At 38.1% G+C, this 21,542-nt stretch overlaps 1 protein-coding gene across 1 annotated transcript in view; it reads right to left on the bottom strand.

The window, feature by feature from the left end:
* Positions 1-21,542, bottom strand: part of WT1 (WT1 transcription factor) — a 50,523-nt gene that overhangs the window by 26,838 nt on the left and 2,143 nt on the right. The window contains exons 2-3 of the mRNA XM_039355991.1: positions 15,239-15,361; positions 13,219-13,321 (exon numbers count right to left, since the gene is read on the bottom strand). Of these exons, the coding sequence (XP_039211925.1) occupies positions 13,219-13,321; positions 15,239-15,361 (226 nt within the window). The remainder of the gene's footprint in view (positions 1-13,218; positions 13,322-15,238; positions 15,362-21,542) is intronic.

The raw sequence follows: 21,542 nt of genomic DNA on the forward strand, positions 1-21,542 counted from the left end.
CAGTCCCCAAAAGGGAATGGCAACCCAGTTTCAAAGTTCCATGGTCACATGATTGTGTGTTGGGCATTCGGCAACCAACCCACACTTACAACCATTTTCAGGTCCTCCACAGTCACGTGACCATGATTTACAACTATTTTGCCAGAAACTGGCATTTACTTCCAGTTTTTGGCAAAAAATGTTCCATAGCAAACGAGTTAAAAATGATTGCCACAAAAAAGTTTGTAAAATCAGATCTGATCATTGTTGACCCACCTTATAACATTATGACTTACAACTGTAATTGCCAGGCTCAATTACTGTTATAACTTGAGGACTGCCTGTTAAAAAGAAACCATAGATATCTGCAGGATCAAAGTCAATACCCATCTAGGATTCATTTTTCAGACCACCCAGCTAGATGCTCCTTGGGTCACAAAAGTAACTGAAAAGTACTAAAGACAGTAGCCAGGTTCAGAAGCCAGTATTCTATGAAAGGAATACTTTAAAAGTTCCCCATGACCATACATTCAGTTTTAGCTTTTTCTCATGAGGGAATTGCTACCTCTGTCATCATTCTGGATGCTGTTTCCTTCAGACCTTCCTGCTCTCTAATATTATGAATTAATGGCAACACCTATAAAGTTTCCCAGCATTCAATCATTCAAAAGCTTAGAAATGCAATTCTCATGCAATCAATGCAAATTATCGGTCAGTATGAATTTCAGCACAGAGAAACTATTTGGTGACAGATGTAATCTAAGCCATTAGAAAAACAAAAGGTTATATACTAATTTTAACTTTTCCTTTATACTGCAGACTTCACATTGTTCACAAATATTTTGGGTCTTGTCCGAAATATTTCTTAAGTGTATCCTGTTGGAAGTTCTGGAAACGTGCCTCTTGTCATTCTCATGAAAATCCACTGTGTGTTATGTTAGGAGGCTTCATTGTTTGTATTTTAATTAGTAACCTTTACCTAAGGCCAAATATTATGAAAGATGCCAAAATCAGATCAGTACTTACCTCTTAAAAAACAGTTATTGGAATGTTCAGGTTACATCAGGTAAGCCAATATACAGTAGAGAGAGGGAGAAAAGATTCATCTGTCACATTTATGAAGTGCTGCTTGGTGTCTTCTCGAAGATAAAGCTTTAGGTGCTGCATATGGAGTGCTGCATACATTTTTGTTTTGTGCACTATTGTGCATATCTGGCAGAAATCTTGATTCATTTTTTTGTATGTGATATATGGCATGAATGTGTGAATCAGTCTGCATTTTAGAAATTTTTTAAGGAAGTTTCCTTTAGTGTGTTCATGAAACATGCTAACGTGCAGACTTGCATGTGAAACAATGATTCTATGTATATGCTGTTGCATGAGTGCTTCTGCTTGTGACATTTTGCACCTGAATTTATAACATCCATTCTTTTTGATAAATTACTACTTTCAGAATTTGCTTTTAACCCTATACAGCCTACTTCCATATTTTCATTAACTCATTTTATGTTTTTGAGAAGGCAGAAAGTGTTAGAAGGGCTGTTGGGGAACAATCTCATCAAACTGTCTTAAAACAAATGGATGTTTTATGAATGGTGTATCATAGCAGCCATTTAATGAGATAGGCCAACATATGTTTTCAAGATTCCACATAGGCCCACCAGCTCCCACTGGGTTCAGAGGCATAATCCATTTTTTGAGATAAAGTATAGCTATCATGACTGATGGTACTACCAAAAAGTTCTGCATTTTAATTATTTCCAAGCATGACCAATTGACCAAAACAAAAATTATATAGACTCTTGTGTCTCTATATCTATATCCCACGTTTAGGGAGACATTCCATATATTTACTGCAAATAGCCCATAGTGCAACTGTTGATACATTTCCTCATTAGGACTGTGGTGTTATTTTTTTCCTCAGGAACATAAAATGCTATTGTTATAAGGGCAGACTTGATTTAAAAAATAATATATTTTTTAAAAAAAACAGGAACAATTGCAGTTTTGAAAGATGCAGATAATGCTTGTCCTTTTTCAAAAGAGTAATAGAATTCCAAACATCTGCTTACTCAAAATTTATCCTAAATTAAGACGTGCTATATTTTAATGATCAAAATTATGATTATTATTTAAATGCTTAAGTGATGTAATAGACTGGCTGAGGATCAATAAATTCCATCTAGCACAGGGGTGTCAAACTCGCAATGTCATGTGACGTGTCGTGACTTTTTTTTCCATTGCCGGCAATGGGGTGGGTGCAGTTTCAGCATGATGCATCCAGCCCGTGGGCCGGCAGTTTGACACCCCTGATCTAGCAAAAGGGAGACACTGGTTGTGGTGGTTCATCTTTCTAATTATACAGTATTCCTGTTCTGGAGATGGATATAAAGCTACTTTAAATATAAGTGTACAGTTTAAGAATTTTTAACCCGTAATTGTTACCAGAAGCCCTGTAATTTTATTTGTGCTTTTTCAGCTCTGGATAGTACATTCACTGAGTTAGACAAGATGGCCAGACTACACTTCAAGGCCATTACATGGTCAAATATCAATTTGAACAATATCATAAATCCAGCATAAAAATTGGTCTCAAGATCTTATAAGCTACAATCTCCGAATCCATTTAAATGAATGTGAAAAATCCTAAAATAGGCATTTAAAACCATTGTTTTTGCTTCCTTTTTAAAGCATAAAGTATTGTATTTTTTATTTTGGTTTACTTTTGGTTTTTCTTAATCCACTGTACAGTATCTTTCACATCATTTTTTCATTGTGAAAGAAATTATATGGCAGTCATTTCTTTTCAGGGATCTATAAAAAATCTTATGCTAAATCACATTTTATATATTGCCAGTTATATATAAAAGGCCACTGAGAAAGAGTGATAAGGAAAGGAATGTTTTTTCCATTGCCACATGTATCCTCCTCTCTCAGTATCACGCCAAATACACAATGATTACCAAAAATTAATTTTCATTTATCCACATTAATAATCCACATAACAAGGAAGTCTGCCTACACAGTAAATTGGGGACACAAATAGTACATAAGTGTTCAAATTCTGCATTTGAAAAATGAAATTGCTTCCCATTCTAAAAGTAATAATGTGTAATGAAAATGGAAATCAAGAAAACCTACTAAAGATAAATTGACAGAATCTTATCTGCTCAACTAATCTCCTAATCACTATGTCTAGAACAGCAAAAAATATTTGCTGTATTTTGCTACACAGAAAAAAAATAAAATAAAATTTCCTGGGACTAAATCTCATTACAGTAGCTTCAATTCAATTCAATTCAAATAAGTATGAGTTTCCATTATAAATCTAAAACAATAGAATTACTTTTGAATAAACATGCATAGAAGTCCATATATATTTCAACTGCAATTAATAAAAATTAACTGGAATACAAATCTGAAAAATCCAGATTACTATGCCTTTTAATTTATGAGGGAGCAGAAAATAACTGCATGAGGTTATTTATGATAGCATCTCAGAGGAATTAAAAACTGTATTATGTAATTTATTTGCATATAATTTAAATTGTCTTACAACTCTCCGTACAGAAAAATACATTCTTGGAACCAATGCCCCTTTTTTCAAATATTTGCTTTAAAGCAAAATTCAAAAGAATTAAATTCAAAAGAAAATCATTGCAATCGTTTGAAATGAATTTGCCAAATCACTGGAGATTAACTACTTAATTTTTTTTTAGAAATAAAATAAGGAAGAGGAAAACATTTGTGCAGGCAGAATTAATGTTAGCTGGAGTGAAATAAAAGGAAATTAATACTGAGAGGAAAAAATATCTTAAAAGGAAGCCAGTAGTAGATCACAAACAGTTTGTTTTGGCCTGTATTGCAGCCTACGAGAGTTCTTGACCTTGGTGCAGAAAGAGCTATAATGTGAGCTGCAACTCCTCCACTGTTAAAGGCTTTGCAAGTGTGACTCATAGTAAATTTTCATTTTCAAACATGTTTACTGTATCAAAATGCATAATGTAGAAAAGTTCATAGTGTAACTTGAATAGAGTATACCCAATGAATATTTAAAGCCATTGTTGCTTTGCTTTCGTCTGCCTGGCCATTTTATACCAATGCAATATTCCCAACAGATGAAGACTATGTTTTTACATTTAATTCAATTCAGGGATAGGCAACCCTGGCTCTTTTATGACTCGTGGACTTCACCTCCCAATTCCTGAGCCAGCATGGAAGTCCACAAGTCATAAAAGAGCCAAAACTGCCAACGTTGCCTACCCCTGACCTAGGTCATACTTCCATTTTGATAGATCTGGCAGGTTAGGCAAAGATTTATCATTTTCGAAAAAACAGAGTCCCCAGCTACTTCCTCCAATCCTGTCTGATACAGTATGAGCCTTACACTAGAACAGCGGTTCTCAACCTTTTTAATGCCGTGACCCCCAACCAGTCGTAAGTTGAGGATTACTCAACCGGTCGTAAGTCGAGGACTACTCAACTGGTGCAGCACCGTTTGCAGAATGGGATTTTTGGCGGGCTCAGCAGGGCAGAGACAGCCTGGACAATTCCTATTGGCTTTTGAAAGCCAATAGAATTAGACTCTATTCAAGAGAGTCTATTCTATTGGCTTTCAAAAGCCAATAGAATAAAAGGGAGTAGCACAGCTAAGGAAAAGGGGGGGAAATGGCTGACTGCGTTGTTTGGCAACCCCCGTGAAATGGCCGTTCGACCCCAAATGGGGTCCCGACCCACAGGTTGAGAACCACTGCACTAGAATAATGACAGGATTTCATTGGACCCCTTCCTCATTAGGCAAGGAAGCAACAGTAGGCATTACTCAAGGGTTGTGACCAATCAGTATTTGAGAGATATATTTTAGTTTCTGGGTATTGGGTCTGCACCTTTGTTTAACTTCCTTGAAGATCTACTGTATTTAGCTGACTAGATTTTTGAAATATCACAACTGTGACTAACTTTCTCCCATATCTACCTAGGTTAATAAATTAACTAAGCACGCTAAACTTTTATTAATCTGTCAAGTATATTGTATTGTGCAAATTCAATGATGGTTTCACAAGCCATCTTACTAGTTCAACTAATTAACAGTGTTGTTCTTTCTTTTACATATATATTTATAAGAAATATGTTACCATGCTCAATTTTCTTTTCCTGCAGTCTCACTGTAACAAGAGAGACTACATCTGGTTCAGTTCTAATCACTTTAATGAGTGATAGTATGTTTGCCTAAAAGAGCAATCTTAAGGATATAAATGTTTGGTCATTGAGTAAGGCAAAAAAGTTTTGAATTATTAATGAACTTACAACAGAGTTCACCACTCTTAAAGAACAAGCAGGAAAGTCTGTCTCATTTCATAATAATATTTGGCAATAGCAACAATTTATCCATAGTACTTCTACTACACTTTCATTCCACACTCATAAGACAAAAAACAAACAGATGTCTTCAGGGACAAAGATCAGAGAAAAAAGAGAGGAAATTATCCAATGTTGCTTCAGTTTTATATATCTCATTCCTAGATATTTTTATTTAAAATTGGATTCTAATGACTTTAATAAACAAGCTTTTCAAGAGAGGTTGAGGGACATAATACGTGGAAAGTTAAGATATTCAAAAAAAAAAAAAACCTTTAAAGACTTAAGTAAAACCTACTTGTCCCTGCAAGAAAGGCTGTGCAGACTAAAGCCTCTTTTTCAAATTACAGAAAGTAACAATTTTACTGTGTCCAGCAATAATTCTACAACAGTTTGTTGTGTGTCTTTGTTCTGGCTATCATACTTTAAAGAAAGATTCAAACAAACAGAAACAAATGCAGACATGGACAACAAGAATGATCAAAACTTATAAACAAAGTCCTAAGAAGAGAACTTGAGGTAGATATAAGAGATAATAGAATAATAAAGTTGAAAGGGACCTTGGAAGTCTTCTAGTCCAACCCCCTGCTCAAGTAGGACATTCTACAGTGTTTCTCAACCTTGACAATTTTAAGGCATGTGGACTTCAACTCCCAGAATTCCACTGCCAGCAATGCTGGCTGTGGAATTCTGGGAGTTGAAGTCCACATGCCTTAAAATTGTCAAGGTTGAGAAACACTGCTCTATACCAACAAATGGTTGTCCAATCTCTTCTTAAAAACCTCCAGTGTTGGAGAACCCACAACTTCTGGAGGCAAGCCCTTCCGCTGATTAATTGTTCTAACTGTCAGGAAATTTCTCCTTCGTTCTAAGTTGATACTGTCTGATCTTGGAGTGAACCCCCTCTGCCCCATCCCACAAAGTACACGCAGGGCTGAAAAAGAGGAGGAGGAATTAGCCCCTCTCATTCTGTTGATGTAATAAATTCTAAAAGCAAGAATGATCCCTCAGTTCATTCCAATACACATACAGTTTGACAAAATACAAGGTGACAGATTCCTATCTCAAAAAAAATCATACAATCTACTTCTAAAAGCAAGAATGATCCCTCAGTTCATTCCAATACATATACAGTTTGACAAAATACAAGGTGACAGATTCCTATCTCAAAAAAAATCGTACAATCTACAAACTGATGTGGAGAAAGCAATAGAGGAGAAGATAAATGGAAGCAGAAGTAAGCAGGGTAGAAGGTTTATTTTGTATTGCTTATGCTTAGTTAGACACTTAGGTGCAACAGAATAAATACATTGTTCAATTTGTATAATATCATTATATAAAAAGGAAAAGTGCTATTTCAGCAGGGAGAGGGAACTGCCACTTTAAAAAATCCAGTAGCATACAATGCCCTTTCTAACATTATCTAAAAACAGGACCTCTTCTGAAAAGTTGATGTGATCATCATTTATGTGATGAAGTAACCCCGTAAAACAATAAACCTAAAAGTTGATAAACAGTCAGCAACCAGTGCAGATTTTTAGTGAACAATAATAATCAATTATAATGATGTAATCAAGCCAAGGCACAGATAACTTCTACCAAATCCCATCTACTCAGCCAACATAGTCTTTATCAATGCAATCTTATGGAATCTAGAAAATCCAACACTATTGGTTGAATTCCAATATTTTCAGCATGCTCACCGGACACCAAAATCAAGACTTAGCATTGGATTTTACTTTTGTGTTGCAGGTTTTTTTTAATTTTGTTCATCATTAACAGATAATTATTTGTTCCCTTACATTAGCTATAAAAGAATAATTTACATTCATATTGAAGAATGTAAGGTAGCAAGAAAGAAAGGTGGAATCTTCAAAGTTCCCATTATCTTCTGCCAGTGGTAAAAATGAGCAAGGAGACTCCTAAGTATAACTACATTGGGATATAACTGCAAGAAAACAGTGAAGAAGCAAGATACCTTTTGAAGAGATACGTTAGATAGAAGTCGGAGTATATATTTAAGGAAGGTTGTGGCGTGATCAGAGAGAGATAAATGCATTTGGCAGCTGAATGCTATAAAAGGGATAAATGAGACAATAACAAAATTCATAGAAAAGTTTGTAGCCAGGCATGGATCAATATTCCTTCCTGAAAGGCAATGTGAAAGACATATTAATAGCCTTGAGAAATATGGAACTGATGGTTAGAATGGCAATTTTGTCTTTTGCCACTTCGTTTGCTCAGAATCTCTATGCAGAACTAGAGCAGATTAAGAGAAGAAACTGGAATTTTGAGCATAAATGTAAATGAAGACTCAATCATCCAAGAAGCCAAGAGCATCCAAAAAGGTTAAATCACGGCAACTAGACCAAAGTTCATTAAACTGAGTCATTTTGTTATTGCTTCAAGTAAACTTCTTCAGTCAAAATGAAAAAGAGTTGGATTGCACCAACTCTTGCCATAACAACTGCAGGGCTTTCTCTGGGATACAGTGCCATGATTTAACCTTTTTGGATGCTTTTGGCCTGGATGATTGAGTCTTCATTTACATTTGCAATAAATACATTTTGGGAAGAAACCCTAACAATTGTTATGGCAAGACGAGTAAAGAGACATCACAGTTTAATGAACTTTGGCCCAGTTGCCATGATTTAACCTCTTTTGATGGCATTTTGAGCATTTTTACAATATAATTCACCACCCTGTTTTATATAGTTTTATTTACACATTCAATTTTATTGAGTTCTTTGTAGTAATATGTATAAACTGAAAAATTATCCTGTTTTTTTTATTTGAATCTAAATCAATAAGCATTCAGAAAAATAAGGAATGGCTGCTGGAATTGGATAGGTCTAGTTCAGTGTTTCTCAACCTTGACAATTTTAAGGCATGTGGACTTCAACTCCCAGAATTCCATGGCCAGCATCGCTGGCTATGGAATTCTGGGAGTTGAAGTCCACATGCCTTAAAATTGTCAAGGTTGAGAAACACTGGTCTAGTTTAACGAAGAGGAGGAGGGGAGACATGATAGCAGTATTCCAATATCTCAGAGGCTGCCACAAAGAAGAGGGAGTCAAGCTATTTTCCAAGGCGCGCCTGAAGGCAAGATAAGAAATAACGGGTGGAAATTAACCAAAGAGAGAAGCAACCTAGAACTAAGGAGAAACTTCCTGACAGTTAGAACAATTAACCAGTGGAACAACCTGTCTCCAGAAGCAGTGAATGCTCCAACACTGGAAGTCTTTAAGAAGAGACTGGACAGCCATTTGTCTGAAATGGTATAATAGGGTTTCCTGCCTGAGCAGGGGGTTGGACTAGATGACCTCCAAGGTCCCTTCCAACTTGATATTATTATTATTGTTGTTGTTGTTGTTTTTATATAAAACCAAATTTTATTATATCTCATCATTATCTTTAGAAATCTGCATTATGAAATTATTGAAGTTGTAAGTCCATAGGCACTACGGAGCTTCAGCAGTTACTGGAAAGTCAGTTATTTAAGGTCTGTACATTGAAAAAATAACAATTGTCCTCATTCATTCAATCAGGATTCTGGGACATCAGTGTTTTTTGGAGTTCTGATTTTGCCATGGAGGAATCAAATAATAAAAAAAAATAATATTAAAAGCTACAGATTTGAAGAGTTCCAATCAGAGACCAGTCTGCAAAATTTATACAAGATATATAATTCAGATTTATCAGAAGTCTCAAATTGGGACTTGAAAAAGAGAATTTCATTTCTACAAATTAGGGTTTTAAATAGGAGACATTAAGGAGTACAGTAAATATCAAAAATGTAACTTTTAAAATTATAGTGACTGGTTGATAGTGGTATATTTCTGCTATGAATCAGACTAAGACGACAAATCTTAGCTTCTAAATTATAGACTTAAGAAATTTAAGTCTGGTTCTATGTGCTGTTGAGTGGATAAGAGAAGCAGCTAAATATATGGCAGAATCAATGTTCTGTCAACCCACAGATTAAATAGGGATTACAGATTATAATTATATTGCTAATATATAGCAAAGAACTTCAGTAAAGCCTCACAGGTTTTTTACAATTAGTTACAATTAGAAAGAAAAGCCAGTTTTATTTCTCTACAACACATCTTAAGACCTAAACAGTTAAATAATTTCACCACACGATTAGAATGACAATAATACTGAAATAATAAACATGTGGGAAATAAATCCCACTGAACTCAGGCAATCTACCAGATTGTAGGATCTTTTCAGTCACTGTGTGAATCTCTGGAACTCTTTTTTCAGGGAGCTGTTTGTCCTTAACAATCTTGCGGGAATTGTTGAAATGATTTCTTTTCACATATAATATTGCTTTTAAAAAATAAATTATCTTTAAAATGTCATTGTTACTTTTCTCTGCTATTTCTCTCTCTCTCTCTCTTCAGATATGCTGCTATCTGTAAATTTTTAACTGTTGGTCGTTTTAAATGATGTTTTAAAGATTACAAATAGAAATAAAAACTAATACAGGCTACAATAATATAAGAATAAAAAAGTAAATATGTAACTGCAGTGACCACCTAAAACTTTATAGAGAAAATGAGGATATAAATACTTTAAAACAAACATGTCAAAGTCACAAAAGTTTTGCCATTGCCGGCAATGGGGTGGGCGCAGCTTCCATGTGACATGTCCGGCCCATGGGCCGGCAGTTTGACACCCCTGTTTTAGAATGCGTGAATACATAAAAAGGTTCCCGTTATGATTGGAGAAGAAAGTTTGCAAAATCAGCTGTAAGAAAAAGTAATTTTCACATAGATATATCTACAAATGAGCCAACATTAATTAAAATAAGAGAAATCTTTAGCAATTGCTTGGACAACTAAGGTTCATGCAAGTAAAGGGTTATTTTAAACCAGGGGTCTTCAAACTTGGCCCTTTTATGAATTGTGGACTTCAACTCCCAGAATTCCTCAGCCAGGTACCAGAGCAGAGGCTTCCTGCTCTAGGAAACACAGCTCCCGTAATTCTCAGTTCACATGGCCATGGTGATTAGGAATGTAACAATTGAAATGCATCTGAAGGATGCCATTTTGGGAAAGGTGGAATCTGACAAGGCCAGACCTTTGCCTAAACAACATCTTTTTCCAGTCTATTTGTTGCTTTTAGCACCAGGCTGTAGACGTTGGGGATACTATTCTGTTCCACAGCTGACCACTGATACTCCACAGCTCAGCTGTTGCTCATTAAGCTTAATAAAGCAAAGCTCAGTGTGGCCTTGGATCTGCCTGTAAATTCCTAAACAGTCATTTACATCTCAGGTGCTCTGTGCTCTTATCTTCTGTTGGGGTCTCGCCTGCTTGGCCTTGATTATAACAGAACAGGGAATTGCCTCCCTTTGACCTGATTTTAAGATTCAGCTTTGTGCACTCAGCATTTCGGGTCATGAAATTTAAACTTACTTCTGATAAGCTAGAAGGTTCTGGATCTAATTCTTTGGACTCTCATCCTCTTTCCCCATGATCTCTGATTTGTAACAACTTTTCTGACTAAAGGTTTTAAAGAACTTAAAAGGTTGCAGTGCTTTTGAAACTGATCATGCTTGGTCTAAAGGTAGTAAGAATTTTGATAGGGTCATTAAAATACCAAATATATATCTAACAGATACATTGTTAAGTCTGGATCTACACAAACCTCAGTCTTTTTGCCTGAAAAAAATATGTCTTGTACTGTTCTGTTATTCGCCGATTTCCTCCATATGAATAAGACTAACTGATTAATTTCTGACACTTGACATCACTGCAGTTCTCTAATATAGGAAAAGTAGGTTTTGAGAACAGGAGGAGAGATGCTAACATTTTTCTATCCATTTGTCAACACAACTACACAGCCAGACATATTCCTTTACAGTAGAGATCCTCAACTTTTTGAGCACCAGGGACCAGTTCCATGGAGAGAGGTTTTTCCGTAGACCAGACGGAGTGCTGCTTGCATCCTGTGGATAGGGCTTTGCTTATTTGTGCAGACCAGTTGCTAGCATGCCATGGCCCAGTACTAGTCCACAGACTGGTGGTTGGGGACCCCTGCTCTACAGTACAATTAAGTTCTATTGCAGCTTTCCAGCCTAGAATGCACCAATGTGCTACAGCTATAACTTCTATGCTGACTAAGAATTCTGGAAAGTACAGTCCCCGTTCCTATGGAGGGTCTGCCTGAAGTGAAGGAGAATGTTTTATAGTTCCTCTTTGCAGAGCTCCCTTTTGTTATGTGCATAATATTTCTCAGCAGTTTCTGAGACGTAGGATTGTTCCAAGTTCACCAAAAGTTGAAGAATAGGAGGGGGAAAGGGAAGGGAAAGAGGAGACTTTAGTTCTGGCTGGTAAGTAAGCTCAAAATAAATGAAAAGGTGCTCCCCCTTCCTCCCCGCAGGTCCTGCTCCATGGTCTTATCCAACAAAACAGCAAGGGCTGCTGGCCCCAAGGACGTGCTGCTTTTTTAAATGTATGAGGATCAAACCCTAAAGCTCATTAAGGATAGAAGCTAACTGCTTGATAACTTCGATTTGGTAGTCACACAAGTAATTCTTCTATTTGTCATCTCAATCATATTCTTAGCCACAGTTGCCATCACTCTCTTTAAGATTCACCTTAGAGACCCAGAATGCTATATGACAGTAGATGCACCCCACATCTCTCAGATCTAAACTCTGAAAGGAGGGCTTCAAGCTAAGCACAGTCCAAGAGAGGAAAGAATAAGGGTGCATTCTGAGCTAGCAACCTACAAAACTTAAAATAGTAATGTTCTCTTTTCTCACAGTTGGTGAGAATTGCAGCAAGAGGCCATTTATCCTGATTAATTTTAAAACTCAAGAATTCTGGGACACTTTTCTCCTCAGAGATGCCTTTAAACACTTTTAAGTACCTCTGTTTCTTTCTGTCCTTCTGTATTAATGGAATTATTTCCTTCCATTTTTTCAGGAGATGGGCTTTTGTCACTGGCTAGAATGAAGAAAAATTAAGGAACTAAATTGTCAGTCCTACAGCTTGCTAATTAGCAGTTGAATGTGTTCTATAACTTTCTATCACACTTCTATCACCAGTACTTTTCCCTTAAACCAGATTAGTCTCATTCATTTCAATGTGTACCAGAATGATATATTGCAAACACTTCAGAGTGAATGCCCTGGAAAAAAAGTCATTCTCTCTTTTGAAAAGTCACATGTTTCTACCAGAGGACAAGAGCAGGTCTGAAAAGAAGGATCAAGTAGAATGGCAAAAAAAAAAAAAAAAACCTCATCAATTTTTGGCAGTCATCCCACTGGGAAAGTTTTAAAGAAATATTGTGCAGATTTTCAGCCTGTGTTAATGATAAAAGTTGACACTGAAGATAGATGTTCATGGCAACAGTAAAGTTTACATTGAACTTCTCCAGCCTGGTGGCCTGTAAGGACTGAGACTCTAAAGTCCATAATTCCTTGCCTACATTGCAACTGGTAATTATTCAGAAAAAAATCAAGTCCTATTTTTGTTTAGTTGCCTTTTTCCCTCTCTACTAGTCTGATGGGATCATCCCTTCAAAAATAATATTTGGCTATAGTCAGGAGGCAACCTGGAAGCACAAAAAAGACTCCACTGTTGTCTATCAATTTCTGTCTACACGTTTTCATCTTTAATAAGCCAGTTATATCATAATTCTCCTTCCCCAGTGTTAATTATCTTTCTTTCCAAAGAAAACTAGGGGTGGTGACATGGTAAGCTCTTTGTCCTATTCTCAGAGGTAGAATAAAGTCAAGCGGAAGGAAGAAGGAAGGAGAGAAGGAGCTCTTTGCTTCAGTGAAACATTACAGCCCATCTCAAAAGCTGATTTGCCAAGCTTCAGGAGGCAAAAGAGGATGGAGGATACAGTAAAGATTCGCACCTGTTGTAAGGATTCCTCAGGAGAAGAGCCTGGCTGCTGGAGCAACTGTCTGTGGGAGTGTGGCAACCGTACACTGGGGGAGGCACCGAATATTGTTGGTCACCTGCAGATAAACCATAAGAAATTCACAATCTCGCAGCATGACTCATTAATGTCACATGTTGGGGTGGGAAGGCAGTGTTCTCTAGTCACTCTCAAACTGCAAGAGTCATCAACTGGAGCAAAGACCACTCACTAGACCAGGGGTAGGCAACCTTGGCTCTTTTATGACTCCTGGACTTCAACTCCCAGAATTCCTGAGCCAGCCTACCCCTGCACTAGACTATCCAATCTTTATTTCAGTTGTAGCATTCATTTGTGGGGATGATGAAAAGTTTAACAAAATGTAAAATGTGATTGAAGAGCTGTCTGATGAGTGAGCCTTGTTTCAGATTGTAATTCATTTTTTTTATGTTCTCCAAAATAAATTTATATTTTTCCTGTTTTTAATATGAGTGCAATGATATTGGTAACCAATTTTATAAAGCTGCCTCAATGTAGTTTTTCCTTTGGAAGAAAACCTGAGCACCAAGCATCCCCACGGCTGGGTTTCTACAACACACCTAATAACAAATTACCATGTTTTACCTGGTGTGCTATGTGAACACAGCCATCCCCAGTACAGTTAGCCCAGGGTTCAAAGCATCCTGCAAACCAGAAAACTCCTTTTCACTGAGTGTGTGTGTGCTACCTTTGAAGTCCCATTTGCTTTTGATAATACTAAAAACTGGTGCTTAATCTTGAGATCTGTGCCCAAATTATTTAGCAGTCACATGAAAATAAGATTATTTTTGTGCCTTACAGTAGACAGGCTGGATAATAAATATAATTATAATAATACAATAGCAATGTCAGAACCAACAAGATTCCAACATAAGTTTGAGTTTTCTAGATCTAGAATTTAGAAACCCAAAAGACTTTTTGCAGATAGTCATTGATTTCACTGGAATTTACTACTTGCTGAGCTCAGTCTTAAGTAGATTCACCCAGTAGTAAACAGAGGGACACAAAAGATTACTATCAGCTAAGTGTGTTATCAAGTTTAGAACACAATGGATTCTGGATAGACAAGAGCTCGGTTGCAAACTGGCTTAATTTAATCCAGTCTTCCTTCCCCATTCTGATGTCCTCCAAATGTATTGAACAACTATTCCTGCTATTTTCAGCTTATCAATACTGACTAGAAATTCCCGAAGCTGAAAGGCCAAATAGAAACCTTGGAGGGAATCCTATCGAGGAAATTAGAATTAATCTGTTGATGAAGAATTACTGACATAATCCCAAAGATTGACTATTTGATTTATGCTGGAGGAAGGTCTCTTCTGTGCCAGTGAAGTTACTGCTGGGCTCATGGAGGAGTAAAACTGTGTTACAATATTCCCACAGAGTTATCCCAAAGGCAGTTGGACTTTTATATATATATATATATGACATTTCGCTTCTCATCCAAGAAGCTTCTTGGGGGAAAAGCAAAACGTCTTCAAAGAAAAATAAAAAAGTCCAGTTGCCTTGTGAAAAAGCACCTTTGGGATAATTATGACCTGGATGACTGAGAATCTCCGTAGACCAGTGTTTCTCAACCTTGACAATTTTAAGGCATGTGGACTTCAACTCCCAGAATTCCACAGCCAGCTATGTTGGCTGTGGAATTCTGGGAGTTGAAGTCCACATGCCTTAAAATTGTCAAGGTTGAGAAACACTGCCGTAGACATTCCCACTGAAGTTTCAAAGCCTCTTGTAATTCTTACAGTCAAGTCCCCAGCTTCTCAGTTACCCAACTGCTCTTTGCCATTAGGATGAACCAGATTAGGCACAGAGACGCCAAACCCTCTCAATTGTTAGTACAGGCAAGGCCCCAGTATTAAACAGTGTGTGTGTGTGTGTGTGTGTGTGTGTGTGTGTGTGTGTGTGTGTGTAGCAAACAACTTCCCTCTCTCCCACCCGGGACCGGTTCGCACAGATGTTTTCCGCTACCATTTACCTAAAGGCGTCTGCTGGCCGATGGGGTCCTCATGCTTGAAGGAGTGGTTTGTAAACTGTGCCCCAGGGTGAGAGGGAGTATGGCCGTAACTTGGAGCTCCATCAAACGCCACTGTGCCGTAACCTGCCAAGAGAACAACAGGGTTGGAATCAGGGGCTGAATTGCCTGCCCTTGAACTTTCTTCCTGCAAGAACCTCCCTCTAGACAGGCAGGAGGCGAGAAGTTGTCAGAAATAGGAAGCCCTGCTCTGCACTGCAGCAGATGGCTTCTTTCTCCAAAAGAGAGGGCCAAAATCCATGAACTCAGAATGGCAGGGTTCTCATTGAATGGAGGGCAGGCTTGTTTTCCTGCAGTGCCTCCTACCTTTACATCTGAACTCAGCCTGGGCATAAAAGGCTGCTGCCCATTAAAAAGATAAAAAGTTGATTTTTAGATGTCCATCCAAAGCAGAGAACAAGCCACATATGTCTTCAAACAATCAGCGGTGAATATAAGTGCAAATAAATAAATTTAAAGTGTAATAAATAAATGGCACCAACCCAAAATGATAGGGAAAAGGTATGCAGGTTTTCCAGTTCTTCAAAACTCTCTTCGTCTCACAGTGAAAAATTCTGGGGAAGTCGGAAACGTTTGCACCATTTTCTGACTTTCTGATTGGTCCCGATAACAGTTTTACTCAAGCATGGGGTTGGGTTTTGCGTCTCTGCCTTCCTTTGAATAAAGGGATAAAAGCTGCAGAAACTACTGGATCCGGTGCATATTAGATGTTGATTCCAGTGTTTCAAAATTTTGGCGCCAGCAAGAGTTTAGGGCAACAAATATCAACGGATATTCCCAGTTTTGAAATCCACACGGGGTTTGGCTATCTTTTAAAAGCCCGTGTCGGCCGTTTCCCCCAGTAAAGCAAAGTTTCCATTAATAGTCCCCCGTATATAAGAAAAAGTCCTGATCTGCTGAACAGACTTGCCTGCCATTCCCACATGTTAAAGTTACCCTTTAATCTCGTTCTCGCTGGCTTCTCGCTTGTTTTGTAAGATTAACTTTCTGAAGAGCCTGCAATAAAAATGGCAGCCCATTAAATGAAAAATAACCTCCTACTTTAGCCGAAAATTACTCGCTCAAATAATAAACAGCTTATTTTAAAAAGAAAAAGAAAGGAGCGAACTCAGATGGAAAAAAAATCGCCTGTTGTGACCTCAGGGTGAGACCGAATCGTAAATCAGGCGTTTAGACACCAACTTTCATTAATTACGTGGAGCCAGTTAAACAACTTCGGCTAAAAAGTAATTACAAAGTAATATTATCTTTAAGACTTCTCCGCGCATCAGCATTTGCCCTACGACCGTGAAATGTTTGGCGTAGGGTCGCTATGAAATCTTCCCTCGCTTTCCCAAATACCGCAGCAAACGCTTCTTTCTTTAAACTAAATAATCACTTTTTGGAAACTTCTCTTCCGGAACACGTTGAGTTAGAATTCCGCAATTTCTTTTAAATTCGCTGCTCTTTGAAGAACAGGTTTGCACGTTCAGAATACAAGTTGCTTATAAGAGGAGCAACAAGTCGTAGGCTTTGCTGGAGGGGGGGAGGAGGCAAATGCCTTTTCTGCTGCAACCCTACAACCTGCTTCTCCGGACTAACTCTGGCTGTCGAAAAAGCCGTTTAGGTTCTTAGAAAAAGGTTCGCGAACTGATTGGAACAAAACTGAAGAAAAGGGGCAGAAATTGAAGGAGGGGAGGTGGAATTGCGGGTCACTCACATAAACGCATCACTGGATGCCCACAAGATGCAATATAGTTCACCAGCTACTCAAAGCTTGAGAAGACTTTACTAAAAGGCGACGTAAACTTGCGCTCCTCATTCATCAAATGGCCATTCCGATCCAACCGTCCCTATTGACTGTTGCTAATATGTAGTTAGGCGGACAGCCTGCATGTAGCATTGTCACCTTTGGGACGCAAATTTTTATTTTTGACTTTTCTCGAGGAACCAAAACTTGTGAAGAAAAACCCGCGCAATCTTTTAATGGGGATAGACGGCAGGACTAGAAACGTTTCGATCTTCGTTGTATTCTGATTTTGTAATCTATCTAGTCTCAGTTTTGGTACGTGGCCAGACGTGGGCTCGGAGAAGAAAGCTATGAATCTAGAAACTCACTTTTCCTAAACGTCTTTATTTAATTGAGAAGTACTGGCGACGTTTCAAATTTAACGCGCTCCTGCCTCTTCTTTAAAAGTAAAGCCTAGTCAATTCCATTGTCTGAAATCTATAAACCATTTTTTTGCCTACATCAGCTTTCCCCAAGTCTGGGCCTCTCCAGATGAATTTCAACACAGGGAAAGTGAATCTAACTGCAAATCTGTAGATATTTCTAAAAGGAAGGAAATTGAATATAGAAATCTGCCTGTTTCAATGGGTTTATTTTCCAGGTAAGTTGCTTGGATCATAATTTTTTATTCTTCCAAAGGTTCCTGGACTCTGGAGCTTATGGCGTTTACAGAGTCATGCAAGCCTGGTCCAAAAGCTTGGGATCACATACTACGGTATGTTCTCCTCCAGCTTCATTGCTTCCTAGAATACCAGCGGTTTTAAGGCGCTCCTGAGGGGTCCCGCCTTTATCAGCACATTTCACTCTTTTAAAGAGACATCTCGCCATTCAGTTTTCAGGTCAACGCCCCTGATCTTAAGTTTATTTATCCTGACTTCTTTCGGGGGAAAAGAGTTTATTTCAGCCTGTCTGTTCTGAAGTCCTGTCGAGTTCAGGAGACCCTGCTGTCAAGAAAGTGGGGATCGATCAGCCTTTCCATTTCTAAAATCTCCTTTACTATAAAACCCGAGCCACTGTGCCGAAGGGGACTCTTTCTTATTCTTGAACATGTGCACATGGGGCTGCTGTAACTCAAAACTTTCCAAAAGCTTGGGAGGAAATGGGCTTCAAGTCATAGCAGGTTCAAAAAAAAGGGGGGGGGATGGACTACTTTATTTTGGCGCCCCGCAGGGGAAAAAAAAAAAGTCTTAAACGGCTTTTGAAAAATTCAGGTTTTTCTGTCTTTCCAGTCCACGGAGTGGAGATCCCAGCGCATTTGCACTGAGCTGAAGGTAAAGGAGGGGGGGGGAAGGTACAAACACCTTGCCCGGTAAATTGTCGTTTCTCCCCACACACACACACATCCCACACACACTTTTCCTCCCACCCATCGTCGCGCCGCGCATTTGGCAGGCAACTAGGAGCCGGCGCGGCCTGAGCCTTCAAAGCTGCCGCATGCGCCTGGCGCGTTCTGGTGCTTAAGCGTCCCTTGTCTATTCGGCCGAGGAACAGTGATGACAGGCCGGTGCCCAACCCCTGCGCTTCCAGGCATCAGCTGCTCCGAACTGCCTTATCTCAGCTCATAACGCACAAAGCCAAGGGCTTTCCCTCCTCCCCTCGGCTCTGCAAAGCTCCTCCAAGCCCTGAAGCTCTAGATCCGGAGTTCCCTTTGCCCAGCAGTTAGTTCCGTGGCCTTCAAAACGCTGCCCGGAGCAGACTGGTGTTTTGGCCACATTTCCCGGCGTTGCATGACCCAAAGCTTCAAGAATGCGATAAGGAGGTTGGAGTTCTGAACCAGCCCCCTGATAGCGAGGTCTCTTTAATTAGGGCTTTATCAGAGGCCGAGCTGATTAAAATGTGCTGAAAATAATTGCAGTGTGGACATCTGGCGAAGAAGGCCACTCTTCTGAAGGGGTGCGATTGTTTAGGGGACCCAGCTGCGTGGCGAGAAGGGAGAGGGAGGAGACGGAGAAGGGGGCAGGTGGCCTGGCAAAAAGTTCAAAGCAGAAGGGTGCCTTCTCCCGGAGAAGACTTGGCAAAAACGCCGAGGTAACTTCTTTCCCACGGTGGGAAAAAAAAAAACAAAAAACCCGTCTCCAACGGAACGTTCAACCTTGGTGGACTCAAAAGCAGAGAACGTTAGGTTCATTACTCAAACTTACCAACGTCCCCAAATTATATCTTTTTTTTCTTTTTATCACAAAGTTGTGTGCTGGATGTGGTGCCCAGTATTTTCCCTCTCCTCCCCCCCTCCTTCCCCCGTTTTTGCTTTGGAGCAACAGAGCATTTTTCATGACTTTTAAAATTATACTTGCTTCGCACCTTTCTGAAGCGGCAATTAAAAAGCGATTCTTTCCTCGCTTTTTAGGAATTGCAGCCTAACTCTAAAGCAATTGTGTTTGGCTAGACCTGTCATACAACAGGAGCTGAAAGATCAGCCATCCAGATTTCTCAGCCAATCCTTTTAAAATCAAGAATCCCTTGGTTTTGGAGTAAGAACGGAAGACAAAGTTTTCAAATTTGAAATCAAATTAAGCCCCAGCTCTTAAATGATACCAGCATACATAGCATCAAATATATCTAAATCTCTAAATCTTCTGATTCAAGTTCTATTTTGGGCATAAGTGCCAAGCCTTGTGTTAAGAACATGGAGATGATAAATCTCTTTCCATGAGGTTTTTGTTTTTGCTACTTTCTCCATCACTAGAACAATCAAGAGATGCAGTTACACAAAAAAAGTTTTGAAAACTTTGCATATGTAGGTAGCCATTCGCATATGCAAATGGGAGATTTAAAAAAAATCAATCCTTTCTAAGTGTGCATACATGCATGCATGCATATACTTTTGGAAGAACTGAGGAGTGTTTTACACACACACACACACACACACATAAATATTATAAGAGAAAACCCTTGAGGCTCCATTATATTAAACTCAGTTAGATGGTAATTAATGATATCAAAAATCTTTCAACTGCAATTTAGATTTTTAGTAGTTTTACTGATTTCATTGAAGTGGGATCTCTTCTCTTGTCCTATAAAAACACGTGCTTTATTCAGCAGCCTTATCACCTGGAATAAAGATGTTTCATTGTTTCAAATATAAGCTGGGTCCGTACCTACATTCCAGAATTCCAATAATGTGGTGTTGATTAAAAAAATAATACCATTAACCAAATGCAAGAAATCAATGGGATCGAGAAGAGAACAGAAATTCAGGGAACCGAATGAAATTCTGAAAGAGTATAAGAAATTGCCTTCACAACTTAACTATGTTAGATGCAATAAAAGTAGAATCGTTAACATTTAATAAAAACTTTTTTAAAGAATTGAAAATCATATAAAGAATATTAAAGTGCAGCATTAAGAATAATTAAAATAAATGTGCTATTAAAAATAAATTATTCTCTCTATTGCTCTGAACTGTTCACACAATTACACACCCCTCCAAAGCACTACTTCTGCAACAGGTTTAACTACAAAACTAAATGCAAATAACTATGGAATTCACCATTAACTGTTTTCTGCCTAATAATACTATGTATACATCTGCAGAAGTAAGCTATTGCCTAGAATTACAGTGTAATGGTATTGTAATTCTATTGCACAAGCTCATCAAAAAATTGTCCTTTGTTTTTAATTTTTAAGATTTTTGTTAAGATCAGTTATTTTGTGGTTCCATGAATATTCTTTTCTTCTTACATAAAATATCTAGATAAAAACTAAAGTTTTAGGACAAGATTTGCTTGATCAAGTTGTTTCCATTTTGTAGGAATAAGCAAATATTTCATCATACTTTTATCCAGCAATGGTCATTTCTTCAATAAGGTGCTATTCTAGGAATGTAGTTTGAGTACAGTGTACTTGTTGGGTGCAATTTCCCTTTACAGCTTAAGAAACATATATGTTTCTACATAGACTTGCTTAAGGCATGGTGATGCTTAAGTATCAAATCCATAGGATTTTGGTTTATTGAAAAATATAAATGAATTCTGAAAGTGTAGCAGTGTAGTATCATGTATAAACCCAGCATCGGTTTACTGAGATGAATGAATGGCATTCATTCTCTGATTGCACCATAGCTCTCACTGATTTCAGTAGGATTAGGGAGCTAAATTACAGTGTTTCAGGAAACAAAATTGGTGTGTTAATTTTGCAACTTCTGTGGGTTAAACAAATGATGTCCAGGAAACAACTTCCCCTTTCTTCCTTTCACTATAATTCCCTTTGTGCAGTTTTAGCTTCCTAAAATATAGAGATGAGCTAACATAATATAATAATCTTGACTGTATTCCATCACTGTACATTTGCTGCATTAAAAGCCTTATTAGGTCATAATTTATCTTCCCACCCCATCAGTATCCATTTAGCACTATTTGCTATACCGATGCACCATAACTTTTTAAAATTTTATTTCCACAGGAATCAATTCTTCAATCCTGGTTGAAAGAAATCATTTCAACAATTGGTTGCAGTGACATTAACTAAATGAACTGTTAG

Source organism: Crotalus tigris, unplaced genomic scaffold (assembly GCF_016545835.1).
Source record: "Crotalus tigris isolate CLP2741 ecotype Arizona unplaced genomic scaffold, ASM1654583v1 scf7180000018777.2418813, whole genome shotgun sequence".
NCBI classification, from domain to species: Eukaryota; Metazoa; Chordata; class Lepidosauria; order Squamata; family Viperidae; genus Crotalus; species Crotalus tigris.